This window comes from Mycteria americana, chromosome 3 (genome assembly GCF_035582795.1).
Source record: "Mycteria americana isolate JAX WOST 10 ecotype Jacksonville Zoo and Gardens chromosome 3, USCA_MyAme_1.0, whole genome shotgun sequence".
NCBI classification, from domain to species: Eukaryota; Metazoa; Chordata; class Aves; order Ciconiiformes; family Ciconiidae; genus Mycteria; species Mycteria americana.
Window position 1 is genome coordinate 132116522 of NC_134367.1, and position 20625 is coordinate 132137146.

General features: G+C 41.7%; 1 protein-coding gene across 1 annotated transcript in view; it reads right to left on the reverse strand.

Annotated features, from left to right (window-relative positions):
• Positions 1–559: 559 nt before the first annotated feature.
• Positions 560–20625, reverse strand: part of XRN2 (5'-3' exoribonuclease 2) — a 52027-nt gene continuing 31961 nt past the window's right edge. Inside the window, exons 25-30 of the mRNA XM_075497101.1 lie at positions 19841–19909; positions 19608–19742; positions 18082–18209; positions 11786–11846; positions 6061–6202; positions 560–1382 (exon numbers count right to left, since the gene is read on the reverse strand). Coding sequence (XP_075353216.1) covers positions 1320–1382; positions 6061–6202; positions 11786–11846; positions 18082–18209; positions 19608–19742; positions 19841–19909 — 598 coding nt within the window. The 3' untranslated portion in view covers positions 560–1319. The remainder of the gene's footprint in view (positions 1383–6060; positions 6203–11785; positions 11847–18081; positions 18210–19607; positions 19743–19840; positions 19910–20625) is intronic.

The following is a 20625-nucleotide window of genomic DNA, read 5'->3' on the forward strand; positions in this document are numbered from 1 at the left end:
GGCCATTGGCGAGGGCTGATGGCGTTTCCCAGCTCCGGGCAGGATGGCAACTCTTTGCATTACAATGAAGGATTCTGCTCCACCCTCAATCACTTGAAAATAATGAATCCAGTTTCATGATTTCTTCCTCCCAAGGTTACGCTGGTCTGGTCTTTTTCCTCCTCGTTGCTGGTGATTAACATCTGGGCCCTCGCAGGAAGGGGCTGAAAAACTACTCACGGGAGCGCCGTGCCTTGCAACCTTGCGTAGGGGCGACAGCAAAGCTTTGACGTTTACTGATGTATATGATACGTGTGTTTAATGGAAAAGCCCAAGCGTGGCACAACAGAAAGATGTTCTACTAGCATTAACGCTGCTCATTTACCTGGATGCTCTCGTCTTCTTTCTTTTTTTTTTTTTTTTTGGATTAAACAAAGATTTTAAATGCTATCGTAGAGGCTGTGTGGAATTATTTTCCCAGAAATTAATATAAATGTGTGCAGATAGGTATAGCTAAAAGATACAAATGTGCTCTGGAGGGGGTTGGAAATAAACCACTCCATACTGCTCAGAATTTCAAAAGCCACTTTATAAAGCAAATAAAAATATTTACTGATTTGGTACACTCACACAGAAAATCCCTAGAAAGAGTGCTAAAAATGAATGGAAACTCTGTACTTTGCAGCTATTTTAAATTATATATCAAAACAGACAAATACACCTTCCGTGCTGGTTTATGTTACAATAACAAAGTCAAAAACAGGCACAAGTTGTAAAAGTTGAAATGTTTTACTTCAAAGTCCAAAAAATCTCCTCTCTTTGTGAGAAATTCAAGGAAGCATCTGACAAGGAATACCGACAGACGTGTCTTTAAATACCGTGCTCCGCAGGCTGCCTGCTGTGTCTTCCCCAAGAGTTAATAAAATCCGATTTCTATGCATTCTTTAAAACTCCGTGTCTGTTTTCAGGCTCTTCTGTGTGAAGTAAAGGATGTTTGGAGTTCAGATTGACAGGCACAGCGAAGCACAGCTTGTATATGTAATAAAGACCCAACAGCACTCCTACCTCATCAAATGTCTCACAGGCAAATTAGCAAGTCTAGTTAACTCGTATTTTGCAATACGCTATTTCCAAGCGACACAGGCCCCCCCCCCCAACAAAAAAAAAAATCAGTTTGGTAAGAAATGTGCACATTTAAAACAAATATCATAGTTTAAAAACTACAGGGATGTTTCTTAAGGATTCCCCCCCCCCCAATTAATAAAAGAACAAAAACAAAAAACCCAGACATTTTCTATACTTTAAAAACCAAAAAACCAAAACCCCAAACGAGCCAAGAGCTAATTCCAGCCGTATCTTCCTGAGGGAGGTGGTAGCGGGTAGGGCCTCCCGGGGCCATATGCCTACAAACAAACAAAAGCAAGCATTTATTTTTTGGATTAACATCACAGTAAACAAGTTAGCCGAGCTTTAGGCGCCATACAAAAATGAAACAATACGTCCTTTGCGCAGAAAGGTACCCCAGGCAGAGCTGAACCGCTCTTCACCGTGTTTACAGACGCTCCCCTGAAAACACAAGCTTTAACTTCCACCAAGGGAGAGCGGTGCTGTACGCTGCGGCCTCAGCTTCCAGCCGTACCGCGGGAGGAGCAACGCTTCCAGATCAGAAAGAAACTCACCAAAAGGCAGCACCGAGGCCAAGTTACGTCCAAGCTTAACGCCTCTGCGCGCGCTTTGCCTTCAGCAACGCGGGAAGCAAAAAGGTACCAAATGTGAAGCCACGCACGGAGACGCATTCACACACGCACACCTGCAACGCACGTTTTTAACCCCTCCAGAAGCGTGGCCCTCGCAGCACCTACGCTTACGCTTTGCACAGAGTAAGGATGGAAACGTCATTTTTGGGGACTAAATATGAAGCATCAATTGGAGAGGCGCGACGCCTGTATGCTGTTAGCAGGATTAGTCAGGGTTAGTTTTTTTAGAGGAAAAAAAATAATTTCCCTCAACTACCAGCTTCCTGTTCTAGTTGTAAGCACTCTTAGGCTAAAGCAAGGCAGACGTTTTTACAGATAAGTATTTGAAGGAAAAAAACCCCTGTGTTTGCTACAGAAGCAGCACTTTTCAGCACTCATTCATTTTAAATAATAGGTGAAATCCCACCTTGGAAATCACTCCAAATTAATATATTTTTATATTTAAATTTAGATAAGGCATTCTGTACATCAACGATCCAGTGAAAAATCTGTCAGAAAATTTCATAAAAAGTCCCCTTGAAACATTTACAATTATTTCAAAACCTGATACACCACAGAGATGAGAAAGTGAATTAAACGTGATGCACTAACAACAGCTACAGGGCTTGCTTTGTTTGTTTCTTACTTAGAGGTTTTTTGGTGGCTAGGGGAAGAGGGGCTTCCTTTTATTTCTTTAAGAGAGAAATCCATCTCCACCCTGTCCTGCGGGGACGCAGAGATAACCACGGAAACCGAAGAGACAGCGACGAAGCCGTGCCGGGGAGGTGCGCTTCGGCCGGCCCGTGCCAGGCAATCACAAACGACTTTCTGAGCAGAAACCCATTTGTTACACCCTGGGTGCAAAGGGCTCCGAAAGAGACATGCAGAATACCGTTTCCGCTATCAGGAAGGTTTTAGGTTTGTCTTCGGGTTTGATGGTAATCAATTAAAAAAGGGAACAAGTTGACGACATCCCTTGAAAAATCCTTCCAGTTACATAAATAGCAGCAATCCCCGTACAGAAGTACAATTTAGAGGTCTGGTAAGAGCTGCACAAGATATTTATCTGGACATTCAGTTGTGTATTATTACAGACTAAAATAAAAATGTCAAACACCTGCACAACACAATCAAGTTTATTCTTTATTCTGGAACAGCTGGAAGACACCAACAAACACCCACTACCACAGAGCAGCCCATATCCATGGCAGTTGCATTAATTTTGTAAGCACTTTGTAGCAGCGCGTTTATTAACCTCTTCAGACCACGTTCTGTATGCTGTAAAAAAAGAATTCAGAGGTGAAAGGGACCAAAGATAATTATTTATGCTGCTATGTGTCACCACTTCCACTTGAATCCCTTTTCAAGGCTTTAAAGCTTTGAAATTTACAGGCAGCAATGCTAGATTCAATTATTGGTTTTGCACCCTAAACCCTTTAAGGTAGCTTCTAATTTTACTCCAGTGCTGTCAGCCCCGAGGAAATAATGACAGCTGAAAGTTCATTTAAAAATAACAAAAAAAAAAAAAAAAAGAAAAAAGGCAGCAAAAATTTAAACCCCTTGGGAAGCAACACAACTGCAAAGGAAATTTTTTAAGGAAGCAAATTTACTTGAGCTGAAAGATTTGTCCTTAATAACCATCGTGTATGTGAGTACAAATAAAACCGTTGTCACCCCCCAGTTTTAACTTCGTTTCATGATCCAGCAGACACGTCCCGTGCTAGTGACAGGCGAATTACATTTCGGGCAAGACTGCAATATTACCAAGAGCAACATGCCTCCTATTTAATCATTCAGGTGGCAGACAGCTGGGGCTTGCTGTCACTGCCAGGCTGGGGATGTCCACGATGCTCCGAGACCCCAGCTTTCCAAATGTGAACTACCAGGGGATGCCCTCCCCGAGCCCACGCTGCAAACGTTTCTGGAAGACAGTTCCTGTTCACCTCTGTGATTCCAGCTGTAGCTGTTACGCATGAAGATTTAAGGTCGGGAACGAGCTACTTTAAGCACTGATTCCTTTTGCAAATATATCCACCTACGCTACCCAGGATACAGGGTAGAGCAGAGTATGGTGTAGCAGACAGGCTTTTTTTTGAGTATCTATTTTCCAGCCCTAATTAAATACCACCCAGACTCCACCAGCATCAAAATCCTCCACTGATTTTTCTACAGTATTACAGCAGCCCCCGTTATGGATTAGTGCAATTATGCATTTATTGCTTTGTCTCCAGTGTTTTGGGTAAACCCGTGTAACACAAAATGAAAGATTTTTGAAAACTGATCCTATCAATACACCTCATCCAAATTTGAAATATACTTAAAAAACCACCGGGGACTAGTTGGGCAGCACAGCCAGGATTGAAGCCTCATTAAGCCTAATGTGATCATAACCCACGCTTGTCTAGTTTTGCTTACAGCCAAAACCAGTCCTGGCAGGTAATGCCTCCCCAGTATACTTGGAGCAAGAGTGCACAGCGGCGTACTTGCCTCTCTTTTTCCCGTTTCTTGCTGCGACACCAATACGACAACTGAACGAGCTAAAGACAATTCTTACTCCAGTCTTAAAAGCCTCCTCTGCACTAAAAATGCTTCAGGGTAGGAGTCGGGGCGGGGGGGGAGAAGGGAGTCTCGCTGCTGCTAACAAGGGTTCAGTCGAACAAGAGTTTAAGAGTTGGGAGCGCTGGGGCAGGCTGCTTGCTGGCTATAGATCTTTTCAGCAGCACCGTGTAATCCTGCAGTCGGCAGACAATGCTGAGAACGGTATTAGCAGCTCACAGGCTGTTTCTGCTGGGCTTGGGTCCTCACAAGCTGAACCAGACAGAGAAGCACACGGCGCTCTGCAAAAAGCTTCCCCAGCAAAGGCCAAAGGCTCTTCTCTTACAAACTTGGTTTGACAGTACATGTTTTTATTCCGTTAGCTGCCTCGAACCCCCCACACCGTAACAACGTCACGGTGCAAAAGTGGTTGTGATAGATAGCGCTACCTGGGTCTCCCAACCAGAACAGAAAAGAAAAACATAAAGCAGACAAAGAATCAGAGAAGTGGTAAAAATCCTGTAAGAATACTTTCACATATGCCGTATGACATTACAATTTAAATGGCTTGTACTTGCAGTCCCTGCTGTATAAGCAGAGGAGACTGGGACATTATCCAATCCACACGCTGCAGGACAGGATTTATACCTACGTGAAAATGACTGCCAACAGCATGGAGAAAGTCCCAGAAATCAAACACCCAATTTGACTGTTTGTGCTGTACCGTGTAACACAAATGTTTGCGTACTCGGGAGATGGGCAGACTGGGAAGAAGAAAAGAAAAACCAAGAGCGTAGACTAAAAAGTGACTTGTCTTGAGCACGTTTATGAGAGGTAGCTGAACCAGGTCCCAGCAGAAGGCAAATTTCAAACAGTTTGTGCCTTAGTTTCCATATAAAGGATGGGGAAATAGTGCTGTTACCAACCAAGCAGCTGAGCGCTCTTCCTCCTCTTTCCCCATTACTGGTCAGTAACCTTCCCACAGCTGAGTAATAGTTCTGACTTACCAAAACAGCAACAGAACTTCAAGTTTAATACAGATATCTGAAATTTATTTTAAACTAGTATACAGCATTGTAAATACTCAAATTTCTAGTACAAGAGTATACGCAGATTATGTTTTTACTGGGAACACACACACAAAAAAAAAAATCACATAAGCAAAATCACCTGCTGCTTGCACAGACTTAAAATGCTTCTTGAATTTTCATAAACTGATGACCTACAATTTTGCATGACGTTCTCCTATCACATTCACTTGTTTTCATTTAAGCACACAAAGCTATTTTCATGTGTACTTTCCCAGACATGTTTATTTCTCTGGCTACTAGAATGTAACTTAAGTAGTTTTTCAGCTAAGAGAAAGCCAATAAACATTTGAGGGGAGAAATTAATGAAGTCGTAAGAATCTACATTTTAAACATACTGGGGAGAAACCCTTTTATCCCCCAAATGTGCAGCTGATAGATTTCCTTACAGAAGACGACGACTCTGGTTGAAATACTTGCCTCCAGATTATGTTTTCTCAGGCTGCAAGAAGCGTGTGACTTGGTAGCACGTTTGATCTACTTTTAATGAAAAGCAGCGGTGGCATAGTCATGGCGTGGGCCTTTTGCCAGGGGTACACAGGGAGGGGCTGGACGAGGCTGGGAAGCTTACCTGCCAGTGCTTTCCCTGGTGACGCAGCTACCGGGCTAAAACCAGCTCAGGAGTGCCTACCTCTGCTGCATTCACTCTCCACAGCCACACATGGAGGAAGCCTTACTCAGGGGGAGAACAAAACGTGCAAAATGGGGCAACGCTTTCATACCTGTCTTCCCCTGTCCATCCGATCTTCAGGTCTCTGTGGGTAACTCATTGGTCCGCCCAGCCCCTGGTACTGACTTGGCTGGTACTGATTTTGGGCTTGCAGCATGCGGTTCCAGGCCAGAAGGGGAGCAGCCCCAGCAGTTCTGTGTAAAGAAGAAACACATTGCAGCATGAACTTAGCTCCTAGAGAGAGTTTCACACCACAAAATCCAAATTTCTATAGTCTCGTATGATAAATGATTTGATTTGTCTCAGAGTTAAACACTGTCACATCCAGCTATGCCCGCAGCGGTACTGCAGATGGCCAAGTCGTTAGAGATACATCGGGGAGGGGGAATAATCTTCCAAGATTCTCCTACCAAAAGGCCACATTTGCTTACTACTTCCTTCATCACAGCTTGAAAGCTACAGAACCAGGTACTACCACAAGCAGCAAATTCAATTTTAGAAATCAGAGATTTTTCAAATTCCTTGGAAGGATTCTGTCCATCTTTTATTTTAGGGGCAAATTTGCCAATTCATCCAGCTGATCTTGAACGTAGATTAAACCTCAGATATCACCAAGTTAGCTAAACGTAACACACCATCCAAAGAGTAAACATGTGCGATACAGGAGAATGAGGCTTTCTTTTCTAAATGTCCAGACTCTTTCTGGGAGTCCATTCTTTCTAGTTAATTGCAGGTTGCAAATGAATTCTTACTGCGAGTATTCTGAATCTAGGGTAGGGGCCTTGGCTGTTTTTTCCCATCCATTATTCTGCTCAATATGTCAGAAGGTCTGATCGGGAAGAAACCTTTTCAAGTTCTATTGATGCCGTTTTCAATTGACCACGGTGACCTAGCAACATAAGCACTAATTGGCATGGACTGACTGACATTTGGTGTACAGTTTATATGGGAACGCAAATTCAACATCCTTTATAACCTAGTTTGCCATGCTAGATTACTAACAGCAAGAAATGTTTTAATTGCTTTCAAGTACCTATTCTAACATTACAATTATAAAGCAACAGGTATAATACACAAATCGTTGTTTGATTAAAAATATTTAGAAAAATGATATAGCCATGATATAGTCTTTAAAGCCGAGCACGGGCAAGGGTACAATTCCTTACAGAATTCATAGCAGTTACGTTTTGCAGTAAAGGAAATTGTTGTAAAGGGAAAACATTGGATAGCCGAGACAGTTAATCTTCTCTGACCCCTGTTTAAGAGAGTCAGCTGAACAGTGTGCGGGCAGCCTGCTGAGAGACAGGAACAGCAGAGAGCATGAGCACTGCACTGCATATTCACCTGCTGCACCGCTGAACCTAGATCTGCTGGATTAAATTGGTGGGACTTCAGCCCTGGAGGGGTAACCCTGCCCAGAGGCTGATATATTCTTTCAGAGACACATGCAGCTCAGGGAGGAGGAAGGACTTTCACGACCATTCACAGCCAACTGTACGGTGTTGGGCAAACTGAGCCTTGAGCAACTGAGGAAGCGATGCTGGCAGAGGAAGGACTTGTAAACACACATTGCACCAGCTGGAAACGAGGCAAAGTTGGAATCAAGACAGGTAAACGTAAGATTAAAATGAATGAAAAGAGGCGTTTTGGACGTGAAGGGTTTCTGGTTTTGGATGCAAATTACTTTTGGTTTCACACTACAGCCTGCAAGACAGCTGCTCCGCCCCGGCAGATTAAGACCTGCCTGAATTTTAGAAAGGCAAAAGAAACGTCTACCATCTCCAGAAATGAAATAACTTGATTCCTGTTTATAAAAGTACGAGTCTTACCTGATAAGTATGCAATTGGTAAATACGATGTGCAATACATGTACTAAAAATGAACATGCACAAAAGCTAAGTGGTAATACTGAACTGTGTGGTTTTATTTTTAAGCTTCAGAGGTATGTCTAGAAATGCACAATGTATGTTATCCAAATCATTCCTTAGGAGGAGCGCTACTGTATTTAAAGTTAATAGCACATTACACTTTCAGGACTAAACACTCAAAATGAGTGTTCTAAGTATGATATTCCTTTAAGTATTTTGAGGCCTAACTTTTTTTCCCCCCATTATTCCTAGAAAACAGCAGACTCTCCAGGAAGAATACACTGCTCAGCCTTAAGGAAAACTACAGGGAATTACCTATATAGCCCCAGCTCTAGGACTTTCATCAACAGTCACCCTGACTCTACAACTTTGCTAACGTGCGTGTGATAAATACCCTCAGCGACTGATGATCACAGGCTAACACTTGCTACATGCCTGGAACAGGAAAGTTTGTCACAAACTTCATCTGACATTAATATGTATTTGGCACAGAGTTTAAACTTTTTATTTTAGTAAAGTGCTGCTTAGTGAAAGGTTGGGATATGTAACAAATGAAACACATTAACACTAATAGCACTATTATGTTGGGGCATTTTTGCTTCAAGGTGATATGAAAGAGTGAAATTGGTGATTTTCAGGTAGAACCACTACATATTCTAGAGGATAAACCCAGCAGGAAAAGGAAAAAGAAAGCTGCAATGCATTTTCTGATTTTAGAGCCAGAAAAGCAGCTTACACCTTTTTGCTGGTCTTAATCCACAGAACTATGTACTATTTTTAAAAAACAAAATTTTAGATTTTCATCTGGTAAACAGAAATCAGGAAATTATAGTCCTCACAGCACTTGACTTCATGTTGGTCTAGCGGATGTATTAACTGGTCATTCAAATTACCTGAGGGTGGAGATTTGTATGCAGCAGAGCTGTGCCTCATGGGTAACACAAAAAGAATTGTGCCGCTTGGAATATCACATGAGTTCACACTGGCAGAGCTACTCAAATACACTATCCAGAATTATGTCAACTTGCCATTAAACTAAAGCATATACATACAGGATAGCTAGAAATACAACTGCAGGAAACTTTACAGTAAAACATTTTCGCGTTCCAACCTCAGCCTCTTTGGAAGTCTCTTCTATGAGCAGGTTAAGCAAAAGGATTTGCTTAACCAGATCACAAATTTCCATCAGCCAGGAAACCAGCTTTTATATATATATATATATATATAAAAAAAAATATAACCAGAGGTTATGTCTCTGATATGTTTCAGAAGTTATATATATATAAAAAATGTCTGAAACATATCAGATCACCAGCAGTGAAGGCAAGAGCATGAAATAATCTTCTGCAATCTCCATTAACGCAGCCCAGTCAGACCGGGACCTGAACAGGACATGCTGAAAGGTGTCCTGTTCAACGGCAACTCACCGATTTTATTTTACTTGGTGCATGCTGAATTGCATCACTAAATTTAAAAGTAAGAAATCTTATGCAGGAGACAAGATCTCCTGGATTATGAAGAAACAGCTTTACACTATTGGGTTTTTTCCACCCAGGCCTGTGAAGCAAGTGCTACTTTAGCCCCCACTGCAACACTATCCCTGAAACAGCACAAAGGCTCAAAGCTTTCCTGGCAGGGCCAGGGCTCCTTGCTTATCCTTTGCTTGATGCTACAAATCAAGGATATCGTAGCCTCCTGTCAACCCACTTCATCTGAAAAGGCTGGAGCAGGGGCTGGCCTCTCCCTCAATTACTTTCTTCCCGGGAGCAGAGGTGACGGAGAACAGAAATTCCTCGCCGCTCTCCCCGCCAGCACCTTGTTGCTCCTGGAGCACCTGAAGCCGCAGCAGCAAGCAGGGACAGCCTCGGGGGTAGCGGTATGGGAAACTGGCTGCTCCCAGGGAATTAACTGGGAAGCTGAAAACCTCTTGGGGGGGGGGGGTTCAGTTCAACAGGTTCAGCCATTTTTTCCTGTACCAAGCCTATCTACCTTTATGTTTCTGTTTAAACTTTTGCTTAAGTCCCCATGCTTATCTCTGTATGGCAACTAACTCAACATCAGCCCTAAGCATGTTTGGTTTGTTTCCCAAACCAAACAGCTTCCAAGAACATGGCAAAATTACTTTTTTTTTTTTATCCTCAGCACTTAAACTTGCAAGTTAGTGATTTTCATAAACGATCAGAGGGATAACAAAGCACCACCAGGGAGGGAAAGCATTGTAAATACACTGCTGTCACTCGAAAGCTAGAACGGCATTCTCCAAGCTTCTCTAAAGCTTATTTTCTAGGTGAAGATGATACATCTTCAATTTACAGTCGCCTCAGGGGCCACCAGTTTCCTCAAGTTTGGGACCTGAAGATCGAGGTCGATACTGCAACGCTAGAGGCATGCCGGACAGGTCAGATCGAATCACCAATACCGTCTATCTGCAAAAATGCTCTGAAGCACTTGGGCAGTGTGCCGTCACTTCTAAAAATATTAGCACAAACCAAGTACAGTAACCTTATGATAGGATTCCGATTAGACAGACAGTCGATTATTACAATTGTAATAAAAATGTGTATTTCAAGTGAGGAACAAACAGAATTTCTGGTTGAAAGAAGTTATTTGTATGCGAATTGAGAAACTCTTCCACTTTGCAAAAACAAACAACCTGGTAAAATGATAAAAGTATAGCATTGTAAAAGTAATGACATGTAGCCGTAGCGATATTTCACAAAATGGTACTACGTAAATTGGATTTAATTAAGGTGTGGGAATAGCAACTCCCATGGACAAAGTAATATTAAAGTTTGTAATGCAAGATTCATTTATAATGCAATATTCCACATTGACGTGGCACAGGACAAGGGAGCCAGACTTATTTCAATAGGGATCAGAATGGTTGCCATGGAAAGCGTGATTGCAGAGAGCTCAATAAATTCTCCCAAAGCTGATATTTCAATGGTTAACATTTGCAAATAAAGCCATGGAAAAAAAAGTTGTGCCTCAGAGCAGAAACTTCAAAGATCTCACATATGCTCTCATTCCTCCATCAATATAAATATCATTATTCATAGCTTTCACAGGTACGCTGGAGTTTATAAAGTCCATCTGACTTAAGGACATACAACCTATCAATGAAGGAACGCATGTAAAATATCCCTTATTATCAAACCATGTCACATTCCTTCTATTCGATGGCACTTATTGGACTGCAGATTCCATAATCCTTCCCTGAGTCCCTTCTGCATTTAATTCAGTTCAGTCTTAAGTAGTTAAAGAAACTGTTTTCAGTGGCAACTAATAACTACTGACCTACAGTGACACTGCCCCACAATAGGCTTGTCAGGCCTGAAAAACTTGTACCAAAGAAGCTGATTAGGACTTCAAGAGGTTTGTAGCAAGAATCAATGGCTAGTCTGTACTAATGCTGCGGTTGCGGCACAGAAATGATAAAAGTGGAACACCATTAGTTATGCCTCATTAAGCTCCACAGCCCTCCTAAAAAGAAATTTGTTTAGCCTGTCCAAAATCTAATGCAGTTTTAAGCTCTCTGTGTTCAATTTCATAGTATCTCAAAAGCTTCAATAAGATAAAGGCCAAAGAACCAAGAACGGTACCAAAGCACCAACAGTAAAGTTAATTTTGAAGTCTGAGTTTTAATGGAAAGTGGTTTTGCCTTCTTTTTTTTAATACAAAGTACTCAAGCCTTTTAAAGGATGAACACCACATAGTACACTCTCAAAATATAAATAAATCATGGACATTAATTAACTTAAAAAACCCTGCTGTACAGCATGATTTCAACGAATTTAAACAACAAAGTTCAAAACAAAGAGGAAAAAAAAAAAAAGCTCTGAAGCCTGGCAGAACCAAGTACATCCTCCTGGCCACATTTTACAAAACTTCAAATCCCTCCTGCCTTACCTTTGTGGTGTCTGTTGAAACAAGGGCGTAGGACCTCGCCAAGACTCCTGGGGTCTAAGATCTAGAGGGTAAAACAAAACATTAAAATAAAGAATAGCAAGTATACTTAAAGAACTGTGCTCCACTTATTCTTACACATGCCCGAGAACTTGTTTTAAGAAGTCCAACAGAAAAGCTCAAACTGGAGCTTTGATTATATACCACCAAATACATTTCACCGAGTCATTGGTTACTTTGCTGATTTTGATAGAGCCCTTACGTCCATCAGTGGCAAGCTTAGTATTAATTAATAAAAGGCCACTTTTTTTTAATATGTCCAATAAGCTTCAAGTTATAAGAAGAATGAGTTTTAATTGCTGGGACTAGCATTGGTTAGTGCTTGGACACTTCATAGGTATCTCCTCTTGAAATTTTAAAAATGCGAACCCATGTCTGTTACCGTAACAACTGAAGACTTCATTTAACGTTTACATTTCTGACAAGTACATTCATCACTACACTGTATGAAAAAACACAGATACACGCACGCACACCGCTGGGTCATCATCCCAACACACCATGTTTGTGAGCAACAGATATTTAACACTCAAAATACGTGCAAGTTTCCCTCTGATTAGTCCAAGTTATTCTATAAAGCAAACTAAAAGAATGACCAGGGCACGTAATAAAGTGAACGGTTCCACTTTATTAACATTTAAATATACATATAGAGTTATATTTAGAATATATTTAAAGAAGGTAAAAATATGTTTAAAAGTTAACCTAGACAATGATAATACAATAATAATAAAAATCTATTAATGATCTCTCAGATAATGCAATCAGACTGAATTAAACCTTTTCGGGTAAAAACTTGGCTAGAGACCTAGCTCTGCAGTTATAAAAAACTGCAGTGAAAAAGACCACCCACTTCTCAATTCTTTCTTCTACCCAAACTAACTCTTTACAAAGACATAGCAGTAACAACATTGCTTTAACAGGACATGCAATTAAACGGTTGTTGTTCTTCTAAATAAACTGGTCAGTAAACAGGATAAAAGAAACAGCTAATCAATAGCTCCCTGGTCAGTCCACAACACTCAAATTGTGCATCAATCAAAAGCTTCAGTTTCAGTGACACCTTTGATTATTTTCAATGGTGTTTAAGTGTGACCTAATTTCAACAGCTGGTTCCAGAAGTTGTCTAATGGACACACTGCAACGGGACAGTAACGCCCTGTTAAACTGCCAATATTCAAGTACACTAAAGCTTTGCAACAATTTGAAAGAAAAGGGGAAGAAAAAAAACCAGACAGAGGAAAAATCTGTGCCTCTCTAACTCTGGCTGGATTGTCTGCAGGCTGCAATGGCCTGACCTGGACAGAAACCTTTCACGGCAGCACTTGAGCGCGCAGGCAGCCCCCATGGAGGATGACACCGTTTCATCGGGGGAAATAAATTCTGATCCCCAGCAGCTCCCCTGTTGCTGCCTGGGCCTCCTCCGGGCAGAGCTGATCCAGCCCACCCAGCCCAGCAACAGCCTGAGCTGCAGAGGGGTACACGCTGCATTTTATTTATTAAACAGTACACCTACACCCCCCCCCCCAACCAATATACACACCTCTCTTTGTACCTATACACACGCACAGACACATACACCGTCACCAACTGATGCTCATAATCAGGTATAATTGGTTATTTCATATACACTGCAACCGAACCAGTCTAAAGCATCACAAGGACTAAAGATGGGTATGTGGCACTTCTATACTGATCAGCCTGTGGATTACAAGGACTTTTACATGCATAAACAGGCTGTACTAACACGATGCTTTAGTGATGCTGGGTTTGCTTTTGAATACGAGGTTAGCGCAACACGAGAAAACCCAGGCCCACAATGCTGTCTCCAGATACTTTGGGGGAACAAGCAATTAAGACACAATGTTAAACTGAAGCTTAAAAAAAAAGAAAGTACAAAGGTGAAATTGCTAAAAAAAAAAAAAAAAAAAAATTTGGTAAAGCCCAAGAGCGTCACTATTTTAAATCAAAAAATATCCTAAGATGACTTGACTTCTAATAATTTCAAAGTTTCACAGACACCAGCACCACAGAAAGACACACGATACAGAAGCAGAGATGAAATGTTTTCAGCTGCACAACCCCCTCTATCTGTAGTCACCAACACCTGTAGTTCCTCACCTGCAGCCGCCAGGACGAGGGCTAGGTTTTGGCTCTGTCACAACCACCAGACCGGCAGGTCTCCTAGGCCTGGCTCAGTTCTCCTTTTGCTGGCTGGGAGACACAAACTTCCAGAAAAACACCCCTATATTCTGGGAAGAATAATGGCCACGTTTCCCCCACCCTTCTTCTCTGTGCAGGCTGAGCTAGGCAAGACCCCCAAGTACCCGGACAATTATACAGACCAATACAGTCTCTCCCTCCCTGACCCTCCCTGGTCAGAACTTCACATTTTAATTGAAGTTTATTAACACGGTTTCCATTCCACTGCCAGGGTCAAATGGTGCTCTAGTGAGAAACCCAACGAGATGATGCTGGTCTCGCCCTGGTACAGTGTTTCCTGTTCATACAGACCCTTGCTTAAGGGCTAGTTAAAAACACGTGTCTTACTTAATCACTTTCTATCCATCTGAAAAAGAAAGGACCCAGCTCTCCTGCTGTAACCACATCTTTTTACAGCTCTAGGAAACAGTTTAAGAAAGAGTTTAATGAAATCATCATAAAAACATTTAAAGCCACCTTATTACTATTCATTTGTATGGCTCTGACAGAGAACAATCTTTGCGGGAAAAAGCTTGGAGCAGTGAATTGCACTTCAGAAAGGTACAAAATCGGAGAAGAAATGACAATTAATATTTTCTTTAGTCTTCAAAACTTAGGCATTTCCTAGAGCTATAAGGCCAAATAAACTGCCTTCTCTAGCAGCTCCTCAAGTAACAATTTATCTAATCAGTGTGGCAATCCAAGACGAGATTTTGTGTTTACTGATTGCACTAATCAAAATCACTTTTCAAATGCAGCTAATTGACAAGTTTACTGACTGAAATGAAAGTCATAAATCAGATACCCTGTGCTGCAGAAACCAAATATGCCATTCACAGAGTACTGCCATACTGCACTTGACTCCCCAAGTTATCAGCGCAGACAATTATTCATCAACTGAAAATTGGCACATCAAAGTCAAATCAGAGAACAACGGTAAGGAACACCCACAGCAGGCTCTTGAGGAAGAGATGGCACTTCGGTTGACCGCATTGCCCTTCTAGACTCTAATTTTACTTCATCATACGTATAAAAACATAATACATAGAATGAAAAGTTGCTCTGCATCAATCCCACAAAATGTGGGAATTTTAACCACATCAGCTCTAGTTTTTCAGGAACGTGTGGGTTCCAGACGCTTCCCACTCCAATTATGCTACAACATACAGCTGTTCTCTCACAATTATGTAACTGACGAACGTGACTTTGACATAAGAGATAACCTGCCCCACTAAGAAAATTCAGCATATGCCTTCCCATTCCTTCTAATTTGATTTTCTAGTTGAAGATATCTGTGCTTTGAGAGAGACATTTACGCTTGAACTGAAGGGGGTGACTGCAAAAGGCAAGAAGATAGCTGTGCTGTCAGATCTAGGAACATCTTTTGGTACTCCTAGACAGAACACTGTCTGGGTGAAATTTGCCCACGTGCTCAATTCTGACCACAAATTTCCATTGGAGCAAAGGCGCTGTCCATGCAGACGGCTCCTGTTCAATAAGATGACCACCACCTACTGCAGTGAGGTTCAGAGAGTTGCTGACATGCTCCCACCTCGTCAGGTTTGCTTTACACTCAACCCACACAATCCACAATCCAGGATGTGTTTGCAAAGGCATCCTTCAGCATGAATGTCAGAAAAACTGATTTCAGCAGAAATTTTGGGCTATGACACTTGGAGGTATTCTTCTCACAAGGGTTTAAGCAAGGGTTTAACCCTTTTACCAGGGTCTCTACCTGGTAAAAGAGGAGTTAAGACACATGCGGCCACTTGGCATCAATTAAGTCAACCGCCACTGTAGTTAGTTGTAAAGACTTCACATTGCAGTCAGCTTAAATCAGAAGTTAATTAGAGTTTAAGACTAATCTCCTAGGACAGCTTGGTGTCGTTAGTAGAAGAGGAGAAACACAACAAAATTAACTGACAAAGAATACACTTGCAGCATGTTGCATTGAGGTCTCCCACAAAAACAGAGTGCCAGGAACCAGCTTCTCGACTCCGGGATGAAGAGCCCTGGAGAGCAACAGCAAGCACACAACCCCTGCTTTGTGAAAAAGCCTTTGTACAACGACTGCCAGCAGCGTGTGAAGCAGCGCGCCGCAACGGCGGCTGGAGGGACCAGCAGGTTGACCTGGCACCTCTTTTTGCTGCACAAACAGGAAAGCATGAGATCAACCTCTGCCTAATGGGAAAAAGCAGCGTTAAGGAAAGTGGCACAACCAGAGAAAGGGGGAAGGGGGGGGGGGGGGGAAAACAAAAAAAAAATCCAACCAACCCAAAACCCAAAAAGCCTTGCTTTCAGATTTGCCACGCACACCTGCAGAACAGCAACTAGGGATGCCCCAAGCAATTTAAGGGTGAGGAAGGGGCAGGAGATGAGGGGAGGAAAGGACACGTGAAAGAAAGCCACCAAACAGTTTTTCTGAGGCCAACAGATGGACTGGGATTTCATATTGACCAGTGAATTCAAGCCTCCTCAATTTGAAAGAATGATGGCATTGGGGCATATTTGCATGTGGAGTGCTTCCTATACAACATAAGGTGCTTAGATACCATGAGGACAAGAGCTTTCTAAGTACCTAACTGGCAAGACCAGCTCCATGTATGTAAGACAGAGAAAACTCCTTTGAAATAAGTATTTCCCACAAAGTGTCAAGACTCGAGCTTCAGAAGACTTGAACAGCAGTATAGGGACTGATGGGCTCACCAATACTTTCTCTCTCCCCCAAACCACGCAGACTTTCTCTTTTTGGAGATTAATACAAAAATGTGATGTCTGTCTGGTAGTTCTGCCTTTCCATTTCCCACACTCTTCTTTTTAGATCATATTTCTTATTTAAAAAACCCACTTGTTTTCCTTTAATCAAAGTTAATAGCTCCAGGCTCTCACATTCAATCCGTCTCTTCACTTAAACCAATCTGATTCCTTGCACAAGAGAGCTTCTGCACCCACTACTCAACTACACTTCATCTGCTTTAGGACTGGACAATAAGTTTAATTCAGAGTGGCCATCGATATTATTTATTTGCTGGTTTCATACACAGCAAAAATGCAAGTCAAGTATAAAAGGCTGACAGCTTCACTGTGCAGTAATCCAGTCTTCTATATGTGACAAAACGTGGGAGTTCAAACTTTATCTGTGTCAGCTGTTTAAACTTCAAAACACTTGCATAGTTCAATATTGCAAGAATTCAGCTGAACAGTGAGGACTTCTTACTTTAAAGCACCTTTTTAGGCAGTTTAGCCAAGTTTCCTCTTGTCTCAATCCCACTGTTACAGAAATGCAGCTCCTGATCACAGGTAAAGACAGGACTCTTAACTAGCATCCTTTCTGGGAGCCCTTTGCACCAGCAATTCCTTCCCAGGATGAACAACTCCACTTTAGGTCACACAGGATTTATCTTATCGCTTCCAGTGACCCACTTGTTCACCGAGCCAACAGCAGCGGCACCCCGACCTCCTGACCATCTCCTACCCCCTCTTTGCCAGAAGTTGCAACACTACCGCAGGCAGGAGAAGCTAATACAGGACTGCGAATTAGCAATTTCAGTTCAGTCTGGCATCCCAGCACCAACCACAGCTCTTCCGTCTGTCCTACAGTCTCTCCTGATCTGCCACCATGCCTTGTGCATTAATGATTTTCTGTGGCCAGCATCCTCCTCTCTTGTTCTCTTCAGACACAAAGCAACAGGCTTCTACTAAGTCTGCTGATGCTGGTGATGCTGAGTTTCAGCCACATACTGAATACGTTCCAGATAACAGACACTAGGAATCCTTAGTAGACAAAGTGCAATTTTTCCTATTGCATTTGAGTACCGGGCGCAGTATTCAAAATGGGATCCCACTTAACAGGCACATAATTACACTTTAGTACATTTCACTACAGCAATTCCATAAAGAAAGAGCAATACAGAAGAGCAACACAAGGTTAATGAAGATGGATGCCTGAATCCACCTTTTATTTGTAATAGTGCAGACCAAAACAAAACCGTAATATTTTTTCAAACTCTGAAATGTAGAAAGCAGAACCCACTTACTTGACAGTAATTTAGGAATCTGCTGCTGCCCACTCAGAAGCGGCCTAGCGTACGGGCTCCCATAAGTTCCAAGAGGTACTGCATTGGCATACATTCCTGGCATTCCTCTTTCCCTTGGCATCGTATGGCTATTATGTGTAAGAAATGGAAAGGAAAAAGAATAGTATGTTTTTACGAATGCCATCTTACAGCACAGCTGCTACCCAGCCCATCAAATACCCCAGCTCTCTTCAGTGCGTCAGTGGAGATGTGCACAAGCACGGCACAGTGACCCGCTTACAGATCAGGGTCCCAGGCACACCACAAACAAAGCACATGCTTTGTGAGCTGGTCCCAGCAAAAATTCTGAAGTTTCTACACCAAGCCACAACAAGCAGAAAAACACGTATTTCCTGCAAACTGTGTAAGAGTTCAGTAAAACTGACCTGCTGTCACATTTCCTAATAAGTGAGAGCTGATAGAGACGTGGGATCTGCAAATATTGGTGTCTCAATGTTTGCCAGGCCTTTGCTGTTTTTCCTGTGCAGAACTACATTCGCATTAAGACTTTGATGCTTGTAGTGTCTGCCACCCTGGACAGCAATTTAATGAGACATCATATGCGATCAATAACGCAGCTATACTTTTTTTTATAACTATGACATGGAAGAACAGAAGATGGTTCACAAGTGCAGCACTAGAACAATTATGCTTTCCAACACCGGAATGGAAGGAGGAGTGTTGCTTTTTCTTCTTCCAGCTCCTCCAGAGCTGTAAGATGAAGAAGGTATTTTCTCTTCCTAAAGAGACACTCCTGTTCAGTTGCTCACAGAATTTAATTTTATTTGCTAGTATTACAATCTCCTTTAAAACATTCTCTTTTCTGGCTCTGATAAACATATGACTCCTTGCACTCCTCAGTAAGGAAAAACATTTCATTTTATCTGTAGTACATAACCCCAGCTCGTTCTCTCATCCTGTGCTCAAAAGCGTTCTTGTACTACACTGCAGCACCTGAGAAAGTTACTTGGACTTTTGAAGACCTAATAAAAACTGACAGTGGCAATGCCTTGAAAAATGACAATCAAATGGACTGTATGGTGTAACGCATGTGCTTCAAACAAGGGTTTTTAAAACCCATTTTTAAAAGCATAAAAGACATTACTGTCTTCATAATAATCTTAATTATCACTTGTGTGCAATATTCTCATTGTACCTTCTGTACTTCAAGCGAGTATCCACCCAACAAGTTGAAAAAACCCAATGGGAAAGTTAGTTAGAAACATTTAGTAGAAAAAAAAACAAACCCAAAATCAAGAAGAATGCAAGACATTACAGCAAAAATCACTGTAATATACAGCTTTTATCAATACTGAATTTAAATATCACATGCCAAAGTTTCCAACATGGAACACCAGCACCCAATCTCTGACAGTCCATCCCCACCCCCTTAGTTTCTTTTCTTTTTTCTTTTTTTTAATTAAAAAAGCAATAAAGGAGTATAGTCATCTCAGCAAGGCAGTCAATAACAATGCTGCCAGTCTTACCCTAAAGTTCTAAATGCTGACTGGTCCAAATGGACTGGTTTTCTGTCTCGATTAAAACCAAGCTGCGGTCTCCAAGGCCTGCCATCATTGTTGGTTTTTTCCCAGTCTCCTGGCTTCAGAACTGGAGCAGGTTTCCTTAAGATCAAAAATAGTTCCATAAATACTTATCAGAGCAAATACTCAGATTAATGAAAGAAAATGGAATTATCTGAAAACTGACAACTGATACTTACTTTGCACCAGGTAACACTATAGCCTTGAAAACAAAGTCTTCATCGAATTGTGGATCTTTGAAAGAGATACTAGGAAAAAGTATTTGAGGATTAGGTTTACATGACAATTAAGACAAGCAAGGTTAAAAAGTAATTGCTGCTTTATTAATGGTGATGTACACAACAGAAAATATAAGATTCAAGAACTCACGACTTAAATGCAAAGTGCGTTTCTTGCATGTGGATATACTGACTATATCGGACTTGGATGTTTCAATTATTTTCCACAGGGTGACCTTTTTCCTCCTCTGTATCAACAGCCAGTCCAAAAGAAAGTTTAATGTCTAGAAAACAGTTAGTCCTACGTATGGTAATGAAAGTATCTTCTGCAGACCCTTGAATACAAATCCTCTAGTCAAAGGACTGATTGTACTTGATTAGGTTCAAAGGCTGCCACGGTATAGACAGGAAGGATATCAGCTTGCTATGCAGTCTAGTCAAAAGTGTACAAAACTTAGAAGTGGGATTTCCCGGGCCAAGGAGTTTTTATCCTGAAAGGCGGCTTTGCAGTTGCATGCAGTTCCCGGGGAGGGATATACACCTATTTTCAGTGACATCTCGCAGACCCTGCATTTTGAGCTGTCTAGTATTAGACAAACTAAATAGCAGTAGAGCAAACAGTGGCTGAAAGCTCAATTTCTGCTGGTACAATGCATTATATAGCAGTTTGGGTTTGCTCTAAGAAAATTCATCCACGCTCCCAACAATTCCAATCTCCTGCTGTAAGTATCCAGGTCTCAGTTGGT